Source organism: Oncorhynchus clarkii, chromosome 7 (assembly GCF_045791955.1).
Source record: "Oncorhynchus clarkii lewisi isolate Uvic-CL-2024 chromosome 7, UVic_Ocla_1.0, whole genome shotgun sequence".
Classification (NCBI taxonomy): domain Eukaryota; kingdom Metazoa; phylum Chordata; class Actinopteri; order Salmoniformes; family Salmonidae; genus Oncorhynchus; species Oncorhynchus clarkii.
In genome coordinates, this window is record NC_092153.1 from 64,619,623 (window position 1) to 64,647,444 (window position 27,822).

General features: G+C 41.7%; 1 protein-coding gene across 1 annotated transcript in view; it reads right to left on the reverse strand.

The window, feature by feature from the left end:
• The window catches only part of LOC139413669 (protein hinderin-like), a 31,268-nt gene extending 11,776 nt beyond the window's left edge, over nucleotides 1-19,492 (reverse strand). The window contains exons 1-5 of the mRNA XM_071161309.1: nucleotides 19,377-19,492; nucleotides 17,603-17,638; nucleotides 17,226-17,497; nucleotides 16,702-16,802; nucleotides 13,480-13,595 (exon numbers count right to left, since the gene is read on the reverse strand). Of these exons, the coding sequence (XP_071017410.1) occupies nucleotides 13,480-13,595; nucleotides 16,702-16,802; nucleotides 17,226-17,497; nucleotides 17,603-17,638; nucleotides 19,377-19,431 (580 nt within the window). The 5' untranslated portion in view covers nucleotides 19,432-19,492. The remainder of the gene's footprint in view (nucleotides 1-13,479; nucleotides 13,596-16,701; nucleotides 16,803-17,225; nucleotides 17,498-17,602; nucleotides 17,639-19,376) is intronic.
• Between the last annotated feature and the right edge of the window lie 8,330 nt (nucleotides 19,493-27,822).

Sequence of the window (27,822 nt, forward strand, 5' to 3'; positions counted from 1 at the left end):
ACGTCTGGAGGAAACCTGGCATGATGGTGACAGCATCGTGCTGTGAGATGTCACGTCTGGAGGATACAGCCTCAATTCTTCTTGAGTATGACGCTACAAGTTTGACACACCTGTATTTGGGTAGTTTCTCCCATTCTTCTCTTCAGATCATCTCAAGCTCTGTCAGGTTGGATGGGGAGCATCACTGCAAAGCTATTTTCAGGTCTCTCCAGAGACGTCCGATCGGGTTCAAGTCCGGGTTCTAGCTAGGCCACTCAAGGACATTGAGACTTGTGCCGAAACTACTCCTGCGTTGTCTTGGCTGTGTACTTATGGTGGATGTCCTGTTACATTTGCAAACATTTCTAACAACCTGTTTTTGCTTTGTCACTGTGTGTAGATTGATGAGGAAAATGTTTTAAATGTAATCATTTTTAGAATATAGCTGTAAAGTAAAAAACATGTCAAAAGTCAAAGGTTCTGAATACTTTCCTAATGATCTCTCTCTCTAGTCAAAAGTTTGGACACACCTACTCATTCCACGTTTCTCCTTTATCTTTACTATTTTCTACATTGTACAATAATAGTGAAGACATCAAAACTATGAAATAACACATATGGAATCATGTATGAACCAAAAAAGTATATTTTATATTTGAGAATCTTCAAAGTAGCCACCCCCAGGGTGTCCTGACTCTCTGTGGTCACTAAAGATCCCATGGCACTTATTGTAAGAGTAGGGGTGTTAACCCAAGAGTCCTGGCTAAATTCCCAATCTGTCTCTCATACCATCACGATCACCTAATCATCCCCAGCGTACAATTGGCTCATTTGCTCATTTGTTGCTGTAAATGAGAATGTGTTCTCAGTCAACTTACCTGGTAAAATAAGGGTATATATAAAAAAATCAAATTGACTTGACAGCTTTGCACACTATTGCCATTTAGTCTCCTGGAATGCATTTTGATGAACAGGTGTGCCTTGTTAATAGTTATTTTGTGGAATTTCTTTCCTTCTTAATGCTTTGAGCCAATCAGTTGTGTTGTGACAAGGTACAGTTGCTATAGAGAAGATAGCCCGATTTGGTAAAAGACCGTCCATATTGTGGCAAGAACAGCTCAAATAAGCAAGGAGAAAATACAGTCCATTACTTTCAGACATGAAGGTCAGTTAATCCGGAAAATTTAAACAACTTTTAAAGTTTCTTCAATTGCAGTCGCAAAAAACATCAAGCGCTATGACGAAACTGGATCTCATGAGGACCACCTCAGAAAAGAAAGACCCAGAGGATAATTGTTTATTTTTTTTTCATTAGAGTTACCAGCCTCAGAAATTGCAGCACAAATAAATGCTTCACAGAGTTCAAGTAACAGACATCAACTATTCAGAGGAGACTGCGTGAATCAGGCCTTCGTGGTCGAATTACTGCAAAGAAACCACTACTAAAGGACACCAATAAGAAGAAGAGAGCATGTAGGCCTCTCCAGGTCTCGCACCCACTGTGAAATATGGTGGAGGATCGGTGATGATCTGGGGGTGCTTCAGCTAGGCTGGAATTGGGCAGATTTGTCTTTGTGAAGAACGCATGAATCAAGGTTGTCCTGGAAGAAAACGTGCTTCCATCTGCTCTGACAATGTTCCCGAACCCTGAGGATTGTTTTTTCCAGCAGGACAATTCTCCATGCCACACAGCCAGGTCAATCAAGGTGTGGATGGACGACCACCAGATCAAGACCCTGTCATGGCCAGCCCAATCTCCAGACCTGAACCCCATTGAAAACCTCTGGAATGTGATCAAGAGGAAGATGGGTGATCACAAGCCATCATATAAAGCCGAGTTGCTTGAATGTTTGTGCCAGGGGTGGCATAAAGTCACCCAACATCAATGTGAAAGACTGGTGGAGAGCATGCCAAGACGCATGAAAGCTGTGAATGAAAATCAGGGTTATTAGACCAAATATTGATTTCTGAAATCTTCCTTAAGTTAAAACATTAGTATTGTGTTGTTTAAAATTAATATGAACATATTTCTTTGTTTTATTCGAGGTATGACAACACTGTATATTTTTTGTTATTTTGACCAGTTGTCATTTTCTGCAAATAAATGCTCTAAATGACAACATTTTATGTTGTCAGTAATTTATAGAATAAAACAAACATTTTCATTTTACCCAAACACACCTATAAATAGTAAAACCAGAGAAACTGATCATTTTGCAATGGTCTCTTCATTTTTTCCAGAGCTGTATATGCAAACCCCCACACAGAGAATTTGCAATGAACCTAGAATAACACATTACCAAATCCTCACCTGTAGTCACCCACAAAGACGGGTACACAGTCTCAAACGCACTCCTACCAACCAACTACTACCCATAAACCTCCCTGCTCCAGGCCATATATTTTTATGGGTGGGCCATCGCCCCTGGCTGATGAGTTTCTCAACACATCACCTTTAAAAGTCCCTGATTTAACAGCAAATTAAAGTTTCAAAGTGAAGCCATATTGAAGTAACAGTCTGTGGAAGGATAAGCTAGGAGAAAACACTTTGGTGTCGGAGGAGTTCAATCAAGCCTGGGAAATGAAACGGAGTAGAGCAAGAGAAAGACTTCAGATGAAGTGGAATGAAAGTGAATGCCCTGTCGACAAATGCTCCAAAGCTTCTTTCATACACTCTACCGGTAAGTAACACCTGAACTGTCTGTCTGCATAAGGCTGTTTTTCCACTGACGTTACGTCATAGCAATCATAGGGAGTCATGACAACTGAAGTTATGTTATGACACATGGCTATCAAAACTCAACAGAACCGACCAATCATTTGTTTCAATTTCCACGTCAACCAATTCATATAGGTAATATAATTACCTCTGGGTTAACACTTTTATTCAAAGGAATCTAGTACATGTCAGAGTCAACCCACACAAATCTGGTATTGCAAGCCTCATGCTCCAACCAACAGTAATTGCAACCACAAACAAAACCTATGCCGATTATAGGATGTGGATGTTCTGAGAGTGTAAACAACACACTTACGTTAAAAACATTGTTGGGCAGACGCAGACCCGCCTCTCAAGGCCTGGTAATCTAAGACGACTAGAGAGCAATTGATAAGGTTCTATTCCAATGCCAAAAACAGTGAAAGTCTTGGGCATGAGCCAATCCGAATGCCCACCCTCTTCAATCAAAGCGGTAGCAACTGCTTCTTCTGCCCCTCAATCCAAAAATATACAAAATCAAGACTTTGCTTTCGAAGGCTTCAGACAGGGCCTGTCAAAATTATTCACTCGCCCCGTCAGGCCACGCCCAAATGAAATCCACCTGTAGGTGGAATAAATTTGCACAGGAGAGGAATATTTTTAAAGCCGGCCATTTTTGCACTGTGCAAAATCGACTGGGTGTGTGTTAGGTCACGGTGATGGGTAATTGATGAAAGTGTAGTTAGCATAACTGCCTTATAGCCAATACAAATAAACCAGTTTACAATCAACCCAACCAAATACCAATAAATAGACTTGCTAACAATCACTATAGCTTAAGGTTTACTCTGTCTATTGATGGTATTAAAAGGTCTAACAAAAATTATGTGACAAAGAAAATTCTAAGTTTAGCCCTTTAACCATTGCCTAAGGGAGGAGGGTAGAGACACTTATTTCAACCACGGCCACTGACAAAATAGTAAGGTAATTGATTAAAAAAGAAGTATGTGATTTGTGAAGCACCAACTCAGAATTGATATCTATCCTTTTTACCTCTCCAAGACATAATGCCAAGGAGAAATAACCAACTACAAGCTTATTCAAATCTTACATTTTATTCAGCACTTGAGCTCCAAAATGGTCCTGACAAACAACATTTCAACAAGAACGCTTTCACTCATCTCTCATTGCAGGTCTTTAGATAGGAGAGATATACACATCCTCCCCTTGATAACCTGACTCTGGTAGATAAGACTGTCATGGAATTAGACTTTACAAGTCTTCCCCTAGTCTGTTTGCCTTTGGTGTCTCCTTAACCTTTAAAAGATCCATCTGGAACCCTACGTCTCAGAACTCTTTACGACTCCGTGTGTGCGTTAAAGACCGGTTATCCCCTCGGGGTGCTTTAATCAAAGGGTTTTCCTCCCTCAAATTTGTTTTTAATGGAGTTTAGAAGTTTTGTGTAAATGCCAGGTCTCCCAGTCAAAGTGCCTTTAATTGAGTTGTGCTTTTCTAATTTCCCAGCTCTGCTGCCAATTGTGCAATTTACCAACCGGCGATTACTTTTCATATTTCACAGCGTTTTCCCCCTAAATTGACGGCTCTCACCACGTCGGTTTGACCTGAGTGGAATCATTAAAGAGGACATCAAGGAGGATGGGGGGTGCAAAAGTAGAGGAAAGAGGGTAATTATGGGATGCTGTTGGAATTATAGAAAAGTTGCCAGGTCAGGCCAAGAGAATCAACTGGTGGTGCTGTAACTGGTCATAAAAAGGTAAGAAACAAAAGTATGTGGACAACCTTTTAAATGAGTTGATTCAGCCATTTCAGCCACACCTGTTGGTAACAGGTGTATAAAATTGAGCACACAGCCATGCAATCTCCATAGACAAACATGGGCAGTATAATGGCATTACTGAAGAGCTCAGTGACTTTCAACATGGTACCGTCATAGGATGCCACCTTTCTAAACAAGTCAAATTTCTGCCCTGCCAGAGATGCCCTGGTCAACTATAAGTGCTGTTATTGTGAAGTGGAAATGTCTAGGAGCATGTGACGTAGAAGTCCGTCACTGGCCGCGGGCAGCATTTGGTTCTTTAACGCACACACATATTCACCACTCCTCCCTGCGCCATTATACCATAAGTTAACAATGTGGGTCGACACACAAATTAACTTCTGTCTTGGTGCAGGCATTTCACACTTGTCAATGTTCATATTTGAGAGATACAATAATTATTATACTTATCAATGTTGTGGATGAGCGCATTGTTTGTTTGTTCTGTTCCTCTCTCTCCATCTCTGTAGCTTCCGGGTATGCTGGAAAAGGACCCGAGCTAAGGGAGTTGGGTTGGCTTTCTAGTGCCTGTCCCAAATGGCTCATTAATGCATATGGGCATATTGAAAGATATTGTCAGTAGTGATGTAATGTTGTAAATGTTATGTTGTGATATTGTTTAAAACCGTGTTGCAATGTATATCCTTTAGTTTGTTTAGTTCATGGAAAATGTAGGTTTGTATTGTTAATTGATTAATTAATTAGGGTTAATTGTTCTGAGGGGAGGGGCTAGCCCTACAAAAGGAGCCTCTCTCCAGTCTCTAAGGAGGGCATTTTTTGGATTGAGCTGTGGATGGGGCAGCATTGTTTTTAAGCTGTCCCATAAGGTAGACGTTGATGGCAGTACTGTTGTTTTTTGTTCCGGAATCACTTGTAAATAAACACCTTTGCACAGAAGAACTTTTGCGGCTCCGCCATCTTTTTATTTTGATAGAGGTTAGGTTATCCAGTTTAGCCTTCTGGCCTACTCTACGTGACATATGGTGGCAGTGGTGGGATGGCGTACCGCAAATCAGTGAATTCCAACAAAAGAGGTAAAGGAATGCGTACAGGATTGCGTTCTCAGCAACAGCAGCAACTGTCAGAAAAGGTACCTGAAGTTGAACCGGGGTGGAATACCATGGAATCGTCTGGAGAAGAAGAGGTCAAGTATGAGAAACTAGGAGCCCGACCGCGGGGCCAAAGACAACCAGAACTGGGTGAGCTGCTGACTGAAGGAGCAGTTGGGGGACCTGAACCACACCCAACCATGGTAACCCTTTTTCAGCAACTTTTCACCTGCCTTGAGAGGAGGGACGAAGACCTCAAGCAGGAGTTACGTGGCCTACGCCAATCTATCCTCACAGCTCCCCACCAGGCGGAACTCGTCAGTGAGAGCCCAAGATTGGGTCTTCCAACACCAGGACGACAAAGGCTCGATGCAGCAGGGACTTCAACTCCACAGCAGGCACCCCAAGCAGTAATGAGGCCAGCACCAGGAGACCAGTCCAGCAGTGTTAACGTCCATCTTCCAGCATTCCTGAGGAAGGAGCCAAAGATGCCCTCATACCAGCAGGGGGAGGACATTGAAAACTACCTGCTGAGGTTTGAGCGCATGGCTAAGACGTGGCAGTGGCCTGAGGTAGAGTGGGCCTGCAGGCTTGTCCCATTGCTCACGGGCAAGGCCTTAGAGGCTTACACAGCAATGGATGAGGGGCTGGCCAATGTCTACAAGGGCTTGAAGGAAGCGCTGCTGGTGAAGTTTGACATCTCACCGGAAACCTACCGTCAACGCTTCAGAGCTGCATCAACGCCATCGGGTGAGTCACCGACAGAGACGTACCACCGCCTCAAGGGTCTCTACCGACGATGGGTTCGACCGGGGGAGAAGACACAGGACGAAATCGGGGAGGTCATCATCCTCGAGCAACTTCTACAAGTTCTACCACACGACATTCGAACCTGGGTCCGAGAGCACGAGCCCAAGGACGGGCTTATGGCGGCCAAGCTTGCACTGCAGTATCTTAATGCACGTAAAGGGGGCCCACCACAACCTGCAGCACCCGCTCCAAGGAGTCTCAGAGACACAAGGGACATCAGAAACGCCAGAGATGGTGGAGGTAACTCTGGGGGTTATGTGTCTGGGAGGGAGGTAAGGGATCATGCAGTTCGCTCTGATGGGAGGGGTCTGACCTGTTTTTACTGCCGGCAGCAGGGGCACAAAGCTTCAATGTGTCCGCTACGTAAATCCAAGCTCTCAGGTTACTGTTATGTACCCAGAGAGGGGGATGGTGTTCAGAATAGACAGACTCGGGAAGGGTCATGCTTGGTACCTGTAAAAGTGAATGGTAAAAGTCTTACTGCAATGATTGACACCGGCAGTTCCCTGTCATTGATCAGAAAAGGTAATGTACCTGTTAATGACATTGATTATGGTCATCAGACACTGATCCAATGTGTCCATGGTGACCAGTCACAGCAGCCCACAGCTGAGCTCACAGTTGAGATTCAGGGTCAGAAATACCTCCTCAAAGTTGGGGTAATGGAGAAGCTACCTTTTGAGATGATTTTGGGGAGGGATGTGCCTGTACTCTCTGATCTGTTGGGAAGTGTGGGGGGTCAGCTATATGAGCAGTCAGTTTGCCAGTCTGATGTTCAGATGGCATGTTCAGTTGTCACTCGTGCCCAGGCCAAAGCTGGTTTACAACCTCTGCCTGACTTGTGTGATAGTCTGTGCGAGGGGGGAACCAAAGGGCCCAGAAAGTCACGCCGCCAGCGGCGTCTTGAGAAGTATGTGGGAACCCCTGTACCTGTTGCTGATGTGTCTGGGTTAGAGGTGCAATGGGATGTTCCACAAAATTTTGCTACACTGCAGAAGTCTGACGCAACCTTGAAATGTTTGTTTGACAAGGCCTTAGCTGGGGACAGTCAATCTTCATGTGGGGGGATTTACACAATAGACAACCACATACTCTACCTTGGGTCAGAGGCAGATGGCAGGAAGTTGGTGGTGCCATCTACCTGTAGACCACTTGTTCTCAACCTTGCACATACAGTTCCATGGGCAGGCCATCTAGGGCAACATAAGACCTATCTTAGGCTAGGCTCCCGTTTCTTTTGGCCCTCCATGTATACTGATGTACAAAAATACTGCAAATCATGCCCCACGTGCCAGAAAACCAGTGCTGTCCGTAGGTCTGAACGGGCTCCTCTATGTTCACTGCCAGTTATCTCTACCCCATTCAAGAGAATTGCAATGGACATTGTTGGACCCTTGGAGAAGAGTAGTGCAGGTTACAAGTATATATTGGTGATCTGTGACTATGCCACCCGGTTCCCAGAAGCCTTCCCACTCCGTTCCATAACCACTCCAAAAATAATCAGTGCTCTTGTTCAGCTCTTCTCTCGTGTAGGAATCCCAGATGAAATCCTGACGGACCAAGGGACAAACTTCACCTCGCGACTGATGGTTCAACTCCACCGACAGCTGGGCATTAAAGGCTTGAGGACTACTCCCTACCATCCCCAAACGGATGGGCTCGTAGAGAGATTCAATCAAACGCTCAAGAACATGCTGAGGAAGTTTGTGGCTGACACTGGTAAAGACTGGGATAAGTGGTTACCCTTTCTGCTTTTTGCTTACAGGGAGGTGCCTCAGGCATCGACAGGTTTCTCGCCATTCGAACTCCTCTATGGATGGCCAGTACAAGGACCACTGGACCTGCTGAAGAAGTGCTGGGAAGGTTCCCCAGTAGCTACCTCAGGACAGGGGATTGTCCAGTATGTCCTCCAGATGCGAGACAGGTTGGAACGGTACCGAGAGGAAGCTAGAGCAAACCTTCAGCAAGCCCAGAAGGCCCAGAAGAGAGGCTATGACCAGCACGCTCGTCACAGAGAGTTTGAGCCAGGACAGAAAGTCCTGCTCCTCCTTCCCTCGTCTACCAGCAAGCTCCTTGCGCAATGGCAAGGACCGTACCTAATCGGGAGGAAGATGGGCCCAGTGACCTACGAGGTGCTGCACCCGGACAAGGGTAAGAAGAAGCAAACCTACCATGTGAACCTTCTCAAGGCCTGGGAGGAGAAAGAGGAACTCTCCAAAGAAAAGTCCTTTCTGGTCCGCAGAGTAGAAGAGGATGAGTCGGATGGGGTCACAGAGGCATGGAAAGAACGAGCAGAAGTCATACTGGCTCACCTGGAAGAAGACAAGCAAGATGAGCTGAAGCAGCTGTTTGGCAAGTATCCGGCCCTCTTCAGTCAGAGACCAGGAAGAACCAAAGTCCTGGAACACGTCATTCGTTTGAAACCTGGCCAGAACCCTGTCCGCCAGCATCCTTACCGTGTGCCTGAGAGGCTGGTGGTAGCCCTCAAGGAAGAGGTCCACACCATGATAGAGATGGATGTTGTCGAGCCATCTTCAAGTGAATGGAGCAGCCCTATTGTCATTGTCCCAAAGAAGGATGGCTCTTTGCGCGTCTGCATGGACTTCCGTAAGGTGAATGCCATCTCCCAGTTTGATGCCTATCCCATGCCCCGCATTGACGACTTACTGGAGAGAATAGGTAGAGCTCATTACATCACCACATTGGATCTCTGCAAAGGGTACTGGCAGGTGCCCCTGGATGAACAATCCAAGGCCTACACTGCATTCCGGACGCCAATGGGCTTGTTCCAGTTCAAGGTCATGCCGTTTGGCCTTCATGGGGCCCCTGCGACTTTCCAGAGGCTGATGGACAAGGTCCTCCAGGACTGTGACGATTACTGTGCTGCTTACTTGGACGACGTGGTGATCTACAGCCACTCCTGGGAGGAGCACATACAGCATCTTAGCAGCGTCCTGGGGAAGATCCATGAAGCAGGCCTCACACTTAACCTCCAGAAGTGTGAGTGGGCGAAACAGGAGACAAAGTACCTGGGGTACCAGCTGGGTAAGGGTGAAGTTCGGCCTCAGGTGGAGAAAGTGGAGTCCATCAGGAATAGCCCTCAACCCAGAACCAAGACACAGGTGAAGTCCTTCCTAGGTCTGGCAGGGTGGTACCGGAGATTCATTCCACAGTTTTCGACCATCGCTGTCCCTCTGACCAACCTCACTTCGAAGGGGGCCAGCAACCCTGTGAAGTGGACTGAGGAGTGTGAGGAAGCCTTCATGACACTGAAAAAACGACTGTGCTCATTCCCTGTTCTCCAGACCCCTGATTTTAAGAAGAGATTTCTCGTGCAGGTGGACGCTTCGGCTGTAGGAATTGGAGCTGTACTGGCCCAAGGGGAGCCAAGAGAAGAGCTTCCTGTGCTGTACCTGAGTCGGAAGCTGTTGCCCAGGGAAACCAGGTATTCTACAATCGAAAAGGAGTGCCTGGCTATAAAGTGGGCCCTAGATAGCCTCCGTTACTACCTTCTTGGGAGGGAATTTGACCTGCACACGGACCACAGAGCACTGACCTGGATCCAGACCATGAAGGACCGGAATTCTCGTGTGACCAGGTGGTATCTGGAGCTCCAGCCCTTCAGGTTCTGTGTCCGTCACAAGGCAGGAAAAGAGAACGTTACTGCGGACTACCTATCAAGGCTCCCGAACATGGTCGCTTCAGGAGAGGAGGAAGGTAATGTGACGTAGAAGTCCGTCACTGGCCGCGGGCAGCATTTGGTTCTTTAACGCACACACATATTCACCACTCCTCCCTGCGCCATTATACCATAAGTTAACAATGTGGGTCGACACACAAATTAACTTCTGTCTTGGTGCAGGCATTTCACACTTGTCAATGTTCATATTTGAGAGATACAATAATTATTATACTTATCAATGTTGTGGATGAGCGCATTGTTTGTTTGTTCTGTTCCTCTCTCTCCATCTCTGTAGCTTCCGGGTATGCTGGAAAAGGACCCGAGCTAAGGGAGTTGGGTTGGCTTTCTAGTGCCTGTCCCAAATGGCTCATTAATGCATATGGGCATATTGAAAGATATTGTCAGTAGTGATGTAATGTTGTAAATGTTATGTTGTGATATTGTTTAAAACCGTGTTGCAATGTATATCCTTTAGTTTGTTTAGTTCATGGAAAATGTAGGTTTGTATTGTTAATTGATTAATTAATTAGGGTTAATTGTTCTGAGGGGAGGGGCTAGCCCTACAAAAGGAGCCTCTCTCCAGTCTCTAAGGAGGGCATTTTTTGGATTGAGCTGTGGATGGGGCAGCATTGTTTTTAAGCTGTCCCATAAGGTAGACGTTGATGGCAGTACTGTTGTTTTTTGTTCCGGAATCACTTGTAAATAAACACCTTTGCACAGAAGAACTTTTGCGGCTCCGCCATCTTTTTATTTTGATAGAGGTTAGGTTATCCAGTTTAGCCTTCTGGCCTACTCTACGTGACAGAGCAACAACGGCTTAGCCCCGAAATGGTAGATCATACAAGCTCACAGAATGGGATCGCAGAGTGCTGAAGCGCGCAAAAATCATCTGTCTTCGGTTGCAACTGCCTCTGGAAGCAACATCAGCACAAGAACTGTTCTTCAGGAAATGGGTTTCCATGGCCGAGTAGCCGCGTCGGCTGGAGTGGTGTAAAGCACGCCGCCATTGGACTCAGGCTAGGCCCCTCAGTTCCGGTGAAGGGAAATCTTAACGTTACAGCATACAATGACATTCTAGACGATTCTGTGCTTTCAACTTTGTGGCAACATTTTGGGGTAGGCCCATTCCTATTTTAGCTTGACAATGCCCCCGTGCACAAAGCACGGGGCAGCTGTTATAGCAGCAAAGGGGGACCAACTCCATATTAATGCCCATGATTTTGGAATGAGATGTTCGATGAGCAGGGATCCACATACCTTTGGTCTTGTAGTGTATGACAGAATTCAGTGCATCAAGAAGAACAAGATTACCAAGACATGAGAGAAGAGCAAATGGCACAGTCCCACAAGATAAAACGTCAGAGAAGGAAACGGTTTCAAAACACTGGATGTAAACCACAGTGAACTCAGACATGGGGCAAATGTCATTTTAAAATGTCAAGACGTGGCCAAGACTCAAAATCGTGGAAAAAGCAGGAGGGAATGGAGGTACGTGGGCATGTAACGCTCATGGAGTATCTGTCATACCACTGAGGTTTGCAGTGGTGATATCAAGCTGTATGCAATGCTGCCCCCTGCTGACAGATAGGAATAGCTTTTAATTATTTAGTGGCAGACTGGGTGCAGTGTGGGCAAATACACATGGCTGTCTTTTAAATCAGTGACTGATACAGACTTGGGAAGGCAAGAGAACACCGGCAGGCACTGTGGCCCTCAAAGACTGGATTTGAGGATACTTCACACAGACAATGCCAGTGAGATAGGCCCTCTGTATTAGAGGTCGACTATTATGATTTTTCAACGCCTATAACGATAATTGGAGGACCAAAAAAAGCCGATACCGATTAATCGGCTGATTTTTATATATAAAATATATATTTGTAATAATGATAATTACAACAATACCGAATGAGCACTTATTTTAACTTAATATAATACATCAATAAAATCAATTCAGTCTCAAATAAATAATGAAACATGTCCAATTTGGTTTAAATACTGCAAAAACTAAGTGTTGGAGAAGAAAGTAAAAGTACAATATGTGCCATGTAAAATAGCTAACGTTTAAGTTCCTTGCTCAGAACATATGAAAGCTGGTGGTTCCTTTTAACACGAGTCTTCAATATTCCCAGGTAAGAAGTTTTAGGTTGTAGTTATTATAGGAATTATAGGACTATTTCTCTCTATACCATTTGTCTTTCATTAACCTTTGACTATTGGAAGTTCTTATAGGCACTTTAGTATTGCCAGTGTAACAGTATATCTTCCGTCCCTGTCCTCGCTCCTACCTGGGCTCGAACCAGGAACACAACGACAACAGCCACCTTCGAAGCAGCATTACCCATGCAGAGCAAGGGGAATAACTACTCCAAGTCTCAGAGCGAGTGACGTTTGAAACGCTATTAGCGTGCACACCGCTAACTAGCTAGCCTTTACACATCGGTTACACCAGCCTAATCTCGGGAGTTGATAGGCTTGAAGTCATTAACAGAAGAGCTGCTGGCAAAAGGCATGAAAGTGCTGTTTGAATGAATGCTCACGAGCCTACTGGTGCCTACCATCGCTCAGTCAGACTGCTCTATCAAATCATAGACTTAGTTATAACATAATAACACACAGAAATACGAGCCTTAGGTCATTAATATGGTCGAATCCGGAAACTATCATCTCGAAAACAAGACCGTTCTGTATTTTATCTAACGGGTGGCATCCCCAAGTCTAAATATTGCTGTTACATTGCACAACCATCAATGTTATGACATAATTATGTACAATTCTGGCAAATTAATTACGGTTTTTGTTAGGAAGAAATTCTCTTCACACAGTTCGCAACGAGCCAGACGGCCCAAACTGCTGCATATACCCTGACTGCTTGCACAGAACGCAAGAGAAGTGAGACAATTTCCCCATTTAGAAGAAATTCATGTTAGCAGGCAATATTAACTAAATATGCAGGTTTAAAAATATATACTTGTGTATTGATTTTAAGAAATGCATTGATATTTATGGTTAGGTATACATTGGTGCAACGACAGTGCTTTTTTTGCAAATGCGCTTGTTAAATCACCCGTTTGGCGAAGTAGGCTGTGATTCAATGATAAATTAACAAGCACAGCATTGATTATATGCAACGCAGGACAAGCTAGATAAACTAGTAATATCATCAACCATGTGTAGTTAACAATTATGTTAAGATTGATTGTTTTTTTATAAGATAAGTTTAATGCTAGCTAGCACCATACCTTGGCTCCTTGCTGCACTCGCATAACAGGTAGTCAAGCCTGCCACGCAGGCTCCTCGTGGAGTGCAATGTAATCGGCCACAATTGGTCAAAATTGAAATCGGCCCTAATTAATCGTCCATTCCGATTAATCGGTCGACCTCTACTCTGTATGTCTGTGTGCATCCATGGAGAAAAGGATACTCTCTCTCTCCTGTACAATGAGCTGGTTCTGCTGCTCCAGCTGTAGAATCTTGCACTCAAAGTTCTCCTGTTCATCCTTCAACCTCTGTACCGACTCCTCCTTCTCCTCACTCACTCTGGGAAAGAAGAGGTGGAGGGTCAGGGATTATAGCAGTGTACCCCCTGAATAAACTTAATTATTGAGAAAATTTCTTAGGGCTGATCCCATTTAGTCAAGTGGTCGATATGCTGTTGGTTGACCGAGATTTCTTTAGTCGAGCAGTTGCAATTATATATATATTTATTTCATGGTGCAAAAGACATCTGTCTGATTCATGCCTGTCCAGTGGACAATTCCATTGAGGCGACCACGGGGATGGCACAGTTCATCACTCTAACACATGTGATACTGAAATTGTACATGGTTATATTATGTAAAAATAATGGTCTAACACTAATAAATCTAATATTATTTTATAACAAATGCGCTTTCTCCCGCGGTGGATACGGTCTCTGTCCACAGTTCTAAAACAATTTTCAGTGCGCCGTATAATTGGCGCCCTTCCCTATGTTGTGCATAATAGCCAAATTAACCAGAATAATGGATGGGATTGAGAACAATGCAGCGGAGGCAGCAGCATCAGAGAAGAGGAAAGAGGCCTTGCCTTAGCCTAATTGTCTAAGAAAATTGAGGAGAGGAAACCCCAACTTAATTAGGCCAATAATTAATAGCCTAACTGTTAAATGTCCCTGGCTTTATAAATCATCCATATACAGTATCAGTCAAAAGTTTGGACATACTTACTCATTCCAGGATTTTTCATTATTTTTTCATTGTAGAATAATAGAGAAGACATCAAAACTATGAAATAACACATATGGAATCATGTAGTAACCAAAGAAGTGTTAAAAACATCTAAATATATTCTATATATTTGAGATTCTTCAAAGTAGCCACCCTTTGCCTTAATGACAGCTTTGCACACTCTTGGCTTGTTTCTGTTGCCTGTTTGAGAGTTTAATCGCCTACTGATTCCGTGAGCACTTAAGCCTCATGCAACGGAAAAAAAGTTTGATTTAGCAATTTCACAGATTTGGCTGTTTTTAAGATTTGCTCTGCTATAATAAAGGCTTTACAATTGTTTTTCGTTACAACCGACTGGTATTACTTTAGATTTATTTAGTGTTGTATACACTATTCCAATCACGCATAAAAAAAATATAGTAATCTAACACCACTTTTTGTCACACATATGCACGCAGCTCTCACTCCTATACCCTCCTTTTTCTTGATCTCATTATTGTTATTATTACAATTATTATTATACACATCATTATAATAAGTAATGTCGTTTTGATTAGTCGGCTTTGTATAGTTGCCTTGTATAACCATCATTGAGCTGTAGGCCTAAGAGCGTGTCCTGTCTAGTCTTAATACCATAACTTACTTTCAATATACTGTATAGGCTACTGTATCAATCAATAATTCCTTCATGCCATAACACAGCATACGAGACATTCATGCTTTGAAATGCAATCAAGCATTTTTGTTATACAATTAAATAAAGGGAGCTTTCATTAATTAACTTAAACAATAAACCCGCAATGTAAATGTTTTTAGTCTGCTGTAATAAAGACTATATATTTATTTCATTAGAACAGACTGAGGTACACCTATTTATTTAGTATTGTTTACACTGTTTCAAATGGTCAGAAATAATAATAATATTGTAATCTAACAGCAACTGTTTGGCACACATAATACTCTCGCAATGCTTGCTCTTATACCCTCCTTTTTCTTGATCTCCAGTAGTTTCCACAACTAAGTCAAATGTCTTCCATAGATCTGACTTCCCCTGTGACCTAAATAGCTTTCTACCACCTGAGGAACATTGCCAAGGTACGTCCGGTTCTCTCTCAGGCTGATGCAGAGAGACTCAGCCATGCTTTTATTACAAGTAGGCTTGACTACTGTAATGCTCTCCTGTCTGGTCTACCCAAGAAATCCATTGATCAATTGCAAAACATACAAAATGCTGCAGTACGGGTACTGACCAAGACCAGATGGAGAGCACACATTACACCGGTTTAAGGTCTCTGCACTGGCTGCCTATGAGTTTTAGAATTAATTTTAATATTATTCTGTTGGTTTTTAGACATGCTTTTAAGTTATGTACCCAGTAGGTCGCTCATGTCCTCTGGCATTGGCCTTTTAATTATCTAAAAGCCTAGGACCAAGAGGCATGCAGAGGCAGCCTTTCATTATTAGGCCCCCAGCCTCTGGAATAGCCTGCCAGAGAACCTGAAGGTGGCCGAAACTGTGGACATATTTAAAAGAGATCTTAAAACACATTGTTAGCTTTGCCTTGCAGTGCTTTAGTTGTTCAGTGTGTCTCATTCTTTTGTTTTTTTTTATCCTCTTATGTTTGATGTGTAGTAAATATTTCAGCTTTTATTTTCATTGTTTTTATTTTTCCTGTAAAGCACATTGAGTTGCACTCCATTTCTGAAATGTGATGTATAAATAAAGCTTGATTTGATTTCCCTCCTTAGCAACCAGTAAACAATCGCCCGTTTCAAGTAGATTTTTTACGTCCTCCACATCCATTTTGCTGTTACGTGTTACTGTGTTCGGAGTTTCTTATAACCAATTGATTGATGTGATGTGATGATAGGCTATAGGTCAGGCTCTGTTGGTCACATGCATGCGATATTTACATGTTTCACGTAAAGAGAGCAGGGCCATTTTTTTCATAAACAAATGAGGGATTTCGGTAACAACTTTTTAGTCAGAAACAAGTAAGAAACTAAATGGCTGAAATTACGTTGTAGCTTCAGCACGGACAGTGCAATAAACACTTGCTGTGCTGTGGTGCCTTTTCAATACAGTAGGGAGGAGAGCGAGACAACATGCACCAGTAACACAGGCACTCGCTGTATTTTTTTTAACACAGTGTGACCATCGGGCTCTTTTTTGAGTAATTTGTGTGTGTTAATTATTTAATCAAATAGTGTCAGACAAGCTCAGTATATATGCAGTTGATTTTATTCAAACACATAGGGTGTCTGTTTATACATGGAAAAATAAGTTTAAACATTTCAACCAATAGATTGGTCAAAAGAACAGGACGACTATGGGTCGACCAAGATTTTTTTTAGTCGGGGACAGCCCTAATATCTCTACACCCCCACTCCCTGCAAAACACACACACAAAATCCCTCTTATGTTGAATGAGCAGTTACCTGGCCAGCTCCTGGATGAGGTTGGCGATGCGCCGTTTATCCTCGGGACAGAGGTCCTTCAGAGAGGCCCTGCTCTTAGCCTGGGTCACCTCAGAGAGTGCCTGAGCAAAAGACAGTTTTTTTACAAATCACATAAAACGTGGACATATAGATCATTTAAACAAAAAGAGCGCAATGACTTTTGGCAAGCATCGAGCAACAGTGTAGTATATTGAGTGATACTACCCTATTGAATGTCAGCCTGTTTCTGCTTTTTTATCTTACCTGGTTTGGCCAAATTAGCAAGCATTGTTTAATCAGGCATGAGATCAGCACCAGAACAACTTAGAACATCTGAGAAAAGAGGGCCAATATCAATTTCAATCAGAAGTCAATCAGAAATGTTTGATTCATCTACATCCCTGTTGAATGAAGAAATAGCTGTGTACCCAGGCTTTATGTTTGCAAGGGCCTGTTCCGACTGGAGAGGTTATTAGCTAGTAACCAGTTAGGGTCAAGGGAGAGGTCCCTCTTGGCAAGCCTACCTGCGAGGTGGTGAGGAGATGCTGCCGAGTGGCTGGGCTGGGGGATGGGACTGCGGCTTCAGGTGCGATCTGGAGCTGTCCTCTACCCATGGAGGACTCAGAGACAGAGGACAGGGAAAGAGGCTGGCCTCGCTTTTTATTGCCCCATCTCAGAGGAGCCTCTCCTCGGATCTGACAGCCATATTTAGACCTCATTTTCACCTTTCTTTCACTGCTGTTGGACCAGGTGCCCGACTTAAAAGCTGTCCGAAAGTGTCCCTCTTTGTTCACTCCTGAGAGACAGAAACATGGAAAATGCAGTAACATTAGCAGCCAGCAATAGGAAAAGTGGTCAGAACTATCTCACACATGCCTTTGACAAGTGCTAATGTCCTCACCTGGAATGAACACCACAGGTTGGTCTTCATCTGATGCTGTGTGAATTGAATTAGGAAATATATTTGATGGTCTCTAACAAGACCCTCACTTCAATAAAAATCAGCATGTTGTAATTGGCTTAGGCAAGCCACTGAACTGGGTTCAGAAAGTGGCTGGCATTTGTTTATTAGCCGACGTTAGCCAACTTCCCAAAAATAGAAAGCGGACACCTAATTAGTTAACTAGGCAAAATTAGCTACATTTTAACATTTTAGTAATTTGCTCTTATCCAAAGCAACTTACAGTAACTAACACTTTCATACTGGTCCCCCAAGGAAATCGAAACCACAACCCTGGCATTGCAAGCACCATGCTCTCCGAACTAAGCCACACGGGACTACAAACATTTGAATAGGTATTTCATTGTTTCTTCATTCATTGGTACTTCATTACCAGAAGAAATGGACCCTACCGCTACGCTTGTTTACACTGAGCTCAGAACACAATCATGGTTACATTAAGACACTGGAGCAAGCGCGAGATATTGGTTGGAAATTGTACCTCAAAGCAGTTATGGGACGTGCCACTGTACTTCAAATTGTACCTTTATCTACACTACTCCATCGAAAAGATTGAAATACTGCTAGTTTTCCCATGACAAACTGCCATAGATCCACAGGAAAGTATAATTACAACTTGTTCATATTTCTACCACCTGGAGCATGCTCAGAACCATGTAAACATGTGCACAAGCTCCACAAATATGCATGCTTCTTCTTGTGCATGTATTTTTATGTTGTCTGTACACTTCAGGTGATATAAATATTCTACACACTACCAGCACTTTGAAAAGTTGATGTAAATATCCACTTTCTTGTGGATAGATTCTCACATTCCTAATGCCAAAAGGACCAACCACGTGGACAACTGGTAAAGTACATTAAAATATAATTTTATTCTACATTTGGCTTGTAGAGATCACAAGAAAGTTTCCTGATTCAAACACAAATTTCTGCCAGAAATAGAATTCAATGCAATTCAATGTCAAGGTTCCAGGCAAATCCAATCCCTGCATTGTGGTACATTTCCTATCCATATTTCGCACTGGCACCATGGTGTCTTTAATGCAATCAAATATAACTGTACTTGTCACATGCTACGAATACAACAAGTGTAGACCTTACCGTGAAATTCTTACTTACAAGTCCTTAACCAACAGTGCAGTTCAAGAAGAGTTAAGAAATATTTACCAACTAAAGTAAAAAAAAAAATATTTAAAAAGTAACAATAACAAGGGGACACCGAGTCAGTGTGCGGGGGTACAGGTTAGTTGAGGTAATTTGAACATGTAGGTAGGGGTGAAGTAACTATGCATAGATAATAAACAGCAAGTAGAAGCTGTTATGGATCCATTTGGTCCTAGACTTGGCGCTCTGGTACTGCTTGCCGTGCGTTAATGATTGCGTTCCGACCTCAATGCAGTTCAAGTCTTAAAGAAGTGTAACGGTAGGGTCGGTATCTTCTGGCAAGGTATTTCACATCCCTTGACTAACAAACTAGTTAGCTACCGATCGGTTTTCCAGCCAGGTGAGAAACCACTAGCTAGCTAACGTAAACTAGCCAATTAGATCCAGATTTGCTAAAGTTAGCTAGCATAATTGAATAGCTAGTTAACAAATTCACCACACAACACCCGGCTTGTTAGTTAAACGTATCCAACCTTCATCAACATACTGACAATATTGACTATAAGATACGGGGGCTGTCTTTGATAGAAACCAAGTAAAAGGATACTGTCATTGATCCAAACAAATCCTGAGTCGTTCTTTCCCATTTCTGCCGCAGCCATATTGAATCAACCGCCACTCACAAGATGCCAAGGAGTGCCAGGTTCTTCTTCTTTGGGATTTGATTGGCGGTCGGATTAAACTTTTACATGCATACACCGCCACCTACTGTACTGGAGTGTAAAGCCAGGCACGGTCGAACGACATTAAATTATCTTCATTAGTCTTGTTCATCTAGTAGTCTAAGAAGTGAAACACCACCATATACAGTCATTAAAAACCCACTACCCCATTCCACTATTTTGACCCTATCTCCTCCTGCACGATGCCAACGGCCTGGGAGGACGGGACACCACCCCTCAACACACCTTGTAACTCTTCTGAAGTCAAATCTCGTATACCCAAATACATCTCTGCAGCTGCCACTACAAAATATATTTTCTGTGATTTATGTTCCATTTCTGCAGTACAGTTGATAACCATTGCTATGAACGCTAAGAAGCCAACCTTACTGAATAATAAATCACTATTTTGATAACCATTGCTATGAATGCTAAAAAGCCAACCTTACTGAATAATAAATAGGCAAACTCTTTTGCCTATCCCTTTGTGCTGGCACAAATCTACTACTCAGCATACGACACCTTCTACATTTCTCTGACTCTGGCCACTTCAACCTGCCTCTCTCAGGAGGCGCTGTGTTGAAGCCACCGAACAGCAATCTTGGTCCTCCTCCTCCACTGTAAAAAAATATATTTGAAGCCATAGAAATGCATTTATTAATTCGTTTTTGACATGTTTATTCTATTACAGACACCTTAATGCGTACTTTTGAATTATATGTGAACTAAACATACAAAAATAAATATAAAAACATTATACTTTTAGAGTACTAATGTTACTGTCCCCACTACAACAACAAAACACTTAAATGCTTGTCTTTTTGTCCTTGACATTTTTTATTGAAATACTGTAGAATTCCATTAATTCCAGTGGAGGACTGCTCCTACTGGGGAGTCCCAATATGGCCGGCCGGTGGTTTCAAAGCCTCTCAATGGCCAATACATTGCACACGCAATGCAGGGTTTATAAACATTATGGGATAAAAACAACAATGTAAATCAGGGGTCTTCAACCTTTTCTTGCACAGAGACCCCGCCCATGGCAAATTAGCAACCTAGGGACCCCAACCTATACAGTGCATTCAGAAAGTATTCAGACCCATTCCCTTTTTCCACATTTTTTTACCGTTAGAGCCTTATGTTAAAATTGATTAAATTACATGTCTTTCCTCATCAATCTACACACAATACCCCATAATGACAAAGTGAAAACAGGTTTTTAGATTTTCTTTTGGAAATGTATTAAAAATAAAAAACAGATACCTTATTTACATAAGTATTCTGACACTTTGCTAAGAGACCTGAAATTGAGCTCAGGTGCATCCTGTTTCCATTGATCATCCTTGATATGTTTCTACAACTTGATTGGAGTCAACCTCTGGTAAATTCAATTGCTTGGACACGATTTGGAAATCCACACACCTGTCTATATAACATCCCACAGTTAACAGCGCTTGTCAGAGGAAGTGTCCTTACAGCTCCGAGACAGGATAGTGTCGAGTCACAGATCTGGGAAAGGGTACCAAAACATTTCTGCAGCATTGAAGGTCCCCAAGGACACAGTGGCACCATTATTCTTAAATCGAAGAAGTTTGGAACCACCAAGACTCTTCCTAGAGCTGGCCACCCAGCCAAATTGAGCAATCGGGGCCTTGGTCAGGGAGGTGACCAAGAACCCGATGGGCACTCTGACAGAGCTCCAGAGTTCCTCTGTGAAATGGGAGAATCTTCGAGAAGGACTACCATCTCTGTAGCACTCCACCAATCCGGCCTTTACGGTAGATTGGCCAGATGGGAGTCACTCCTCAGTAAAAGGCACATGACAGCCCACTTGGAGTTTGCAAAAAGGCACCTAAAGGACTCAGATCATGAGAAACGAGATCCTCTGGTCTAATGGCCTTAACACCAAGCGTCAAGTTTGGAGGAAACCTGGCAACATCCATATGGTGAAGCCTGGTGGTGGCAGCATCATACTGTGGGGACGTTTTTCAGCTGCATGGAATTGGAGACTAGTCAGAATCTAGGGAAAGATGAACAGAGCAAAGTACAGAGAGATCCTTGATGAAAACCACCTCCAGAGTGCTCATAACCTCAGACTGGGGTCCTGCAAATGCATCCAACAAGTTTGTAGAGTCACAAGCTTGGAATATGGGACCAAACACTAAACTTTTTACACATTTTTAAAATAAAAATATTACTTGTGTAACATTTGTATAAAATAATATAATTCCAAAAATGTTCTAAAGATTTTGAGCAAACAATACAGCTCAGTATTTGAACTGTTTGCTTTATATAGACATCATTGCTCATCTTTATCAAGGGTGTCAATCATTTTGACCCCACTGTATATACAGTACCAGTCACACCTACTCATTCAAGGGTTTTCTTTATTGGAAAATGTTTCTACATTGTACAATAATAGTGAAGACATCAAACTATGAAATAACACATATAGAATCATGTAGTAACCAAAAAAAGTGTTAAACAAATCAAAATATATGTTATATTTGAGATTCTTCAAAGTAGCCACCCTTTGCCTTGATGACAGCTTTGCACACGCTTGGCATTCTCTCAACCAGCTTTATGAGGTAGTCACCTGGAATGCATTTCAATTAACAGATGTGCCTTGTTAAAAGTTAATTTGTGGAATTTATTTCCTTCTTAACGTGTTTGAGCCAATCAGTTGTGTTGTGACCAAGGTGGAGTAGTATACAGAAGATAGACATATTTGGTAAAAGACCAAGTCCATATTATGGAAAGAACAGCTCAAATAAGCAAAGAGAAAAAAACAGTCCAACATTACTTTAAGACATCAGTCAATCCAAAACATTTCAAGAACTTTCAAAGTTTCTTCAAGTGCAATTGCTAAAACCATCAAGCACTATGATGAAACTGGCTCTCACGAGGACCGCCACAGGCAAGGAAGACCCAGAGTTACCTCTGCTGCAGAGGATAAGTTCATTAGAGTTAACCGCACCTCAGATTGCAGCACAAATAAGTGCTTCACAGAGTTCAAGTAAACATCTCAACATCAACTGTTCAGAAGAGACTATGTGGATCAGGTCTTCATTGTCAAATTGCTGCAAATAAACCACTACTAAAGGACACCAATAAGAAGAAGATACTTGCTGGGCCAAGAAACACGAGCAATGGACATTAGACCGGTGGAAATCTGTCGTTTGGTCTGATGAGTCCAAATTTGAGATTTTTTCTTCCAACCTCTGTGTCTTTGTGAGATGCAGAGGAGGTGAACGGATGATCTCTGCAGCACCCGATGTCACAGGAAGGCCAAAAATATCATCAAGGACGACAACCACCCGAGCCACTGCCTGTTCACCCCGCTATCATCCAGAAGGTGAGGTCAGTACAGCTGCATCAAATCTGGGACAGAGAGACTGAAAAACAGCACCAGACACAAGGCCACCAAACAGCACAAGGCCACCAGACTGTTAAACAGCCATCACTAACATAGAGTGGCCACTGCCAACATACAGACTCAAATCTCTGGCCACTTTAATACATGTAATAAATTGATTTAATAAAGGTATCACTAGTCACTTTAAATAACGGCACTTTAATAATGTCTACATATCCTACATTAGTACTCATCCCATATGTATATACTGTATTCTATACCATCTACTGCATCTTGCCTATGCCGCATGGTCATCGCTCATCCATATATTTGTATGTACATATTCTTATTCATCACTTCACATTTGTGTGTATAAGGTAGTCATGAATTTGTTAGATTACTCGTTAGATATTACTGCATTGTCGGAACTAGAAGCGTAAGCATTTCGCTACACTCGCATTAACATTTGCTAACCATGTGTATGTGACCAATAAAATTTGATTTGATTTGTGTGGTTCCCACCGTGAAGCATGGAGGAGGAGATGTGGTGGTGATTTGCTGGTGACACTGTCTGTGATTTATTTAGAATTCAAGGCACACTTAACCAGCATGGCTACTACAGCATTCTGCAGTGATAGTCCCTCTAAGGGCAATGAGATGGCATATCATTTGTTTTTAAACAGGACAATGACCCAACACACCTTCAGGCTGTGTAGAGGCTATTTGATCAAGAAGGATAGTGATGGAGTGCTGCATCAGATGACCTGGCCTCCACAATCACCCGACCTCAACCCAATTGAGATGGTTTGGGATGAGTTGGACAGCATAGTGAAGGAAAAGCAGCAAACAAGTGCTCAGCATATGTGGGAACTCCTTCAAGACAGTTGGAAAAGCATTCCAGGTGAAGCTGGTTGAGAGAATGCCAAGCTTGTGCAAAGTTATCATCAAGGCAAAGGGTGGCTACTTTGAAGAATTTCAAACATAAAATGTATTTTGATTTGTTGAACACTTTTTGGGTTACAAAATAAATCCATATGTGTTATTTCATAGTTTTGTTGTCTTCACTATTATTGTATTATAGAAAATAAAACAAATTAAGAAATAACCTTGAATGAGTAGGTGTGTCCAAACTTTTGTCTGGTACATGCCAACAAATTCTGTTAGTTTCGATTAATTGGAAAAATGCATTTTCAAAGTGATAAATCAACTTTTTTAAATGCTAATAAATGCTACTCAAGATGGATCAATAAGCAAATATTATTTAATCTTCCTGATTTCCTTCTCCAAGAGAAAAGTATGTGTACTGCAAAGGTGATCTGAAAATGTAAGAAGTAAAACCAAGTGGATATTTGTTAAGGGAATTTGTATCTATAATGACTAATTATTATTTCAATTAGGATGTACTAAACAGAATACTGGTAAAATTGCTCAAGTTTGATATTGATATTCAAGTCATGTAATACCAAAAAGTAAATAACAAACATATTAATCATCCGTACATCATGCCGCCTATTTTACAGTCTATAGAAGTATTCATTATTCTGATTTTGTATCTTGTGTCTGTGTCATTAACATACAAAGATACTGAACTTGCCACTGATATTTCTGTGATTTTTAAATACTTATCAATGTAGTCAAGTGATTGTGGCCATTGCTGAACATAAATGGATAATCTAATATATGTTACCATGTCAAATATGTTTTTATAGCTGACATCAATATTGAATTATTGATTAAGAGCTCTGTTCTCAAATAGAATGCGGTATTGGAAGTATAAATGGCAACCTAGTCACAATGGAAATTAAGCCTCCCAAACTGTGGGTTCAATTTCACTGAGTATTTATAGAATAGGTCACTTGTGATATACCGTTTCTTAATGTTGTGAAAATGCTGTTCTGTGAAGGATATCAGTTACTGGAGTTCAGACATTGTTTTGGTCTTATGTTGAAGCTAATCTCCCCTAATGCACCTTGACACTGCAGAGGATCCCAGTTTAACTGTGGAGAAGCTCTCACATGTCACCGGCATACTGTTCCAGAATCCTTGCAAGTCTTTCATGTGACTAACAAGCAAAGTTGGGCCTAAACAGTTGTCAGTCTGTGGACTTGATAGAATGATGATAACACATGACAGTGGAAACAGGCTTATCTCCTTGAAAAGTACATTTAAAGGACTGCAGAATTTTAAAAAATACACAGTACCAGTCAAAGGTTTGGACACACCTACTCATTCAAGTGTTTTTCTTTATTTTTACTATTTTCTACAATAACATATATGGAATAATTTAGTAACCAAAAATGTGTTAAACAAATCAAAATATATTTTAGATTTTAGATTCTTCAAAGTAGGCACCCTTTGCCTTGATGACAGCTTTGCATTCTTGGCATTCTCTCAGCCAACTTCATGAGATTGCTGGAAAAGCATTCCAGGTGACAGTCTTGAAGGAGTTCCCACATATGCTGAGCACTGTAGTTTCATAGCCTTACCACCGATCAAGTAACATTCAAATCCTGTTGCTGCAGGATTATTTTGCTACGACAATACTGGTCAAAGTAAGATCCTTTACACCTATAACTGCAAAAAAGAAAATTGCCACTGATTTATGCCTCTGTAAGTCAATCAACCACTCCACAGATTTGACCCTCTGTTCTTCATCTGTACAATACTTGGCAAGATGTGAAATCAACCTCACCATAATGATGTTTCCTGGTAGTTAAAACCTCTTGGTACTACCCATCCTGGATCCGGGAGCGTGGTCATCAACTGACACTAATTAGCATAACGCAACGGATATAAATATTACTAGAAAATATTCCTATTCATGAAATCACAAGTTAAATATATTGAAACACAGCTTAGCCTTTTGTGTAAAAATGTGTAAACTTCTCAGAAATGTCTTAATGCCCTCCATCTTGGCCTGTTCAATATCATCTTTCCACAAGGAAAGAATGAGAGCTAATTCACAACATATCATTCGATCATATAGGGAAGTAAGGAGTGGCTCGAATGATATGTTGTGAATTAGCTCGCATTCTTTCCTCGTGGAAAGATGATATTGAACAGGCCAAGATGGAGGGCATTAAGACATTTCTGAGAAGTTTACACATCATAAAATAGGTAATATATTCAATCCAAATCCGATACTTGATCTCTTACCCTCCCCTGTGTTCTTATTAGGATGGAATATAAATATAGCTGCCTACTCAGCAATGCTCTCACAGCCTAGTTTTTTGTCACCAAGTGTGACAAAGCCTTATTTTGCGTCAACTTTTGATATAAAACTGTCTTGCTCTCTTCAGTCATGATTTAGCCCCTCGTTGGAAATGCAACTGTAAGTCAAAGTTCTTCTGCCATTTTTCAGCAAAAAAGAATATGTCAAACCCCCATGTTAGTTTTTATGTTGTACCTCTTCCATTTTAACATTTTGTGTCAAGTAGATGTATATGATAACCATCAGTTTAAGATTTGCAGGTAGCTTACTCTCTTTTACAATACTGGTTTGTGGTAAGTAAATGGTAAATGGATTTACGTGCTGGACTGATTTTGTCCTGTGAATTAAATGACAAATTAGAAGAACAGAGCGTGTCCTTGCTCACTTAGTACAGTAGGACTAACATTTGACAAATGCTTGCATGACTAATTGGTAAAACACCTCTTTTTTTTATTTTTTACATGGCCGAGATATTAACATGACACTCTTCATAGAACAATAGGACTAAGTTAGCTAAATTTGTTATTTTCAGAAAGACTTTCCTTCTTTTTTTGTGTATCTGCGCTTACCTTCATACAGGCATGCATACAGTACCAAGCTAATAGAATAGTGTGGAGTGGAAGATGAGGCTGCAATGTCATTTGTGGTATGAGGCTATATCACTGTCTTTCTTAACAACAAAGCAACTGCTTAAAACATTAAAGGGGTTGGAGTCTCATGAAATCCTAACAGAAATGTCATAAGATTGCTAACAGCAATCTGGTTGTGATATAATGGTTGCCATTTATTGACTTGCAGAACCATAAAACATCTGCATTTTAGACTTTAATTTCCCTTATATCTGGATGTAGTACTGCTGTGTGAACAACATCTTAATATCCCCATCCCAATTTTAAGTTGCATTTTCACAGCTTTATTCTAAATGCATGAACATTGATCTTTCATGTAGTTTTCACCATCAGATCAGTGCAATAGCCACTTCAGTTAACTTCATTTGAGGATATTCTGCTGAATGATGTGTTGATTAACAGAGGCCAGTAAATAAGTGGGCAGTAATTGTCTTATGAGGTTTTAGAGAACTGACACCCCCAGACAAATGGATAGATGTATGATACTGACAGCCTATTCATGGGAAAACAAAGGAATGCCAGTTTTATCAAAGGACTGATATGGACACAATAATGGCATAGATCAGCTACACGCTGAAAGAGACACCAGCTGGTCTGTTTAGATGCTGTTATAATTCAAATGCAAACATGGATGACTGAGAAAAACAAATTGATACAATTTAAGGCCAAACAATAATGCAGGCACTAGTGATGGGGATGTGAGCATGTGGGGCTGATGAGATGTAGTCATTGTTTGTGTGCGTCTATAAGTTGTTGTTGTTATGTAAATGCTTCTATATGGAGTAAAAAATTCAATAATAATAATTCAAATGCAAGTGGAGCTAAATTATAATAAGTCAACTACTCTACAGCAAAACAAAAATAGCTACAGTTTTATCCATTACATTTGAATGCAGCAGCTGAAACAGTGATAATGCCCTGACTAATGTAGCTGTTTATGGCAGCAGGCAGCCAAGCGGCTTAGAGCGTTGGATCAGTAACCGAAAGGTCTGTTTCTGTATATAGGCCTGGTAAATAATGATGGTTATGGGAAAATATGTGTTTCATAATCTTATCTAAGGTGCAACTTGAAGTAAACAATTATAAGAAACCTGAATAAAGGCAAACATACAGTACAATAATCAAGTTTACTTCGA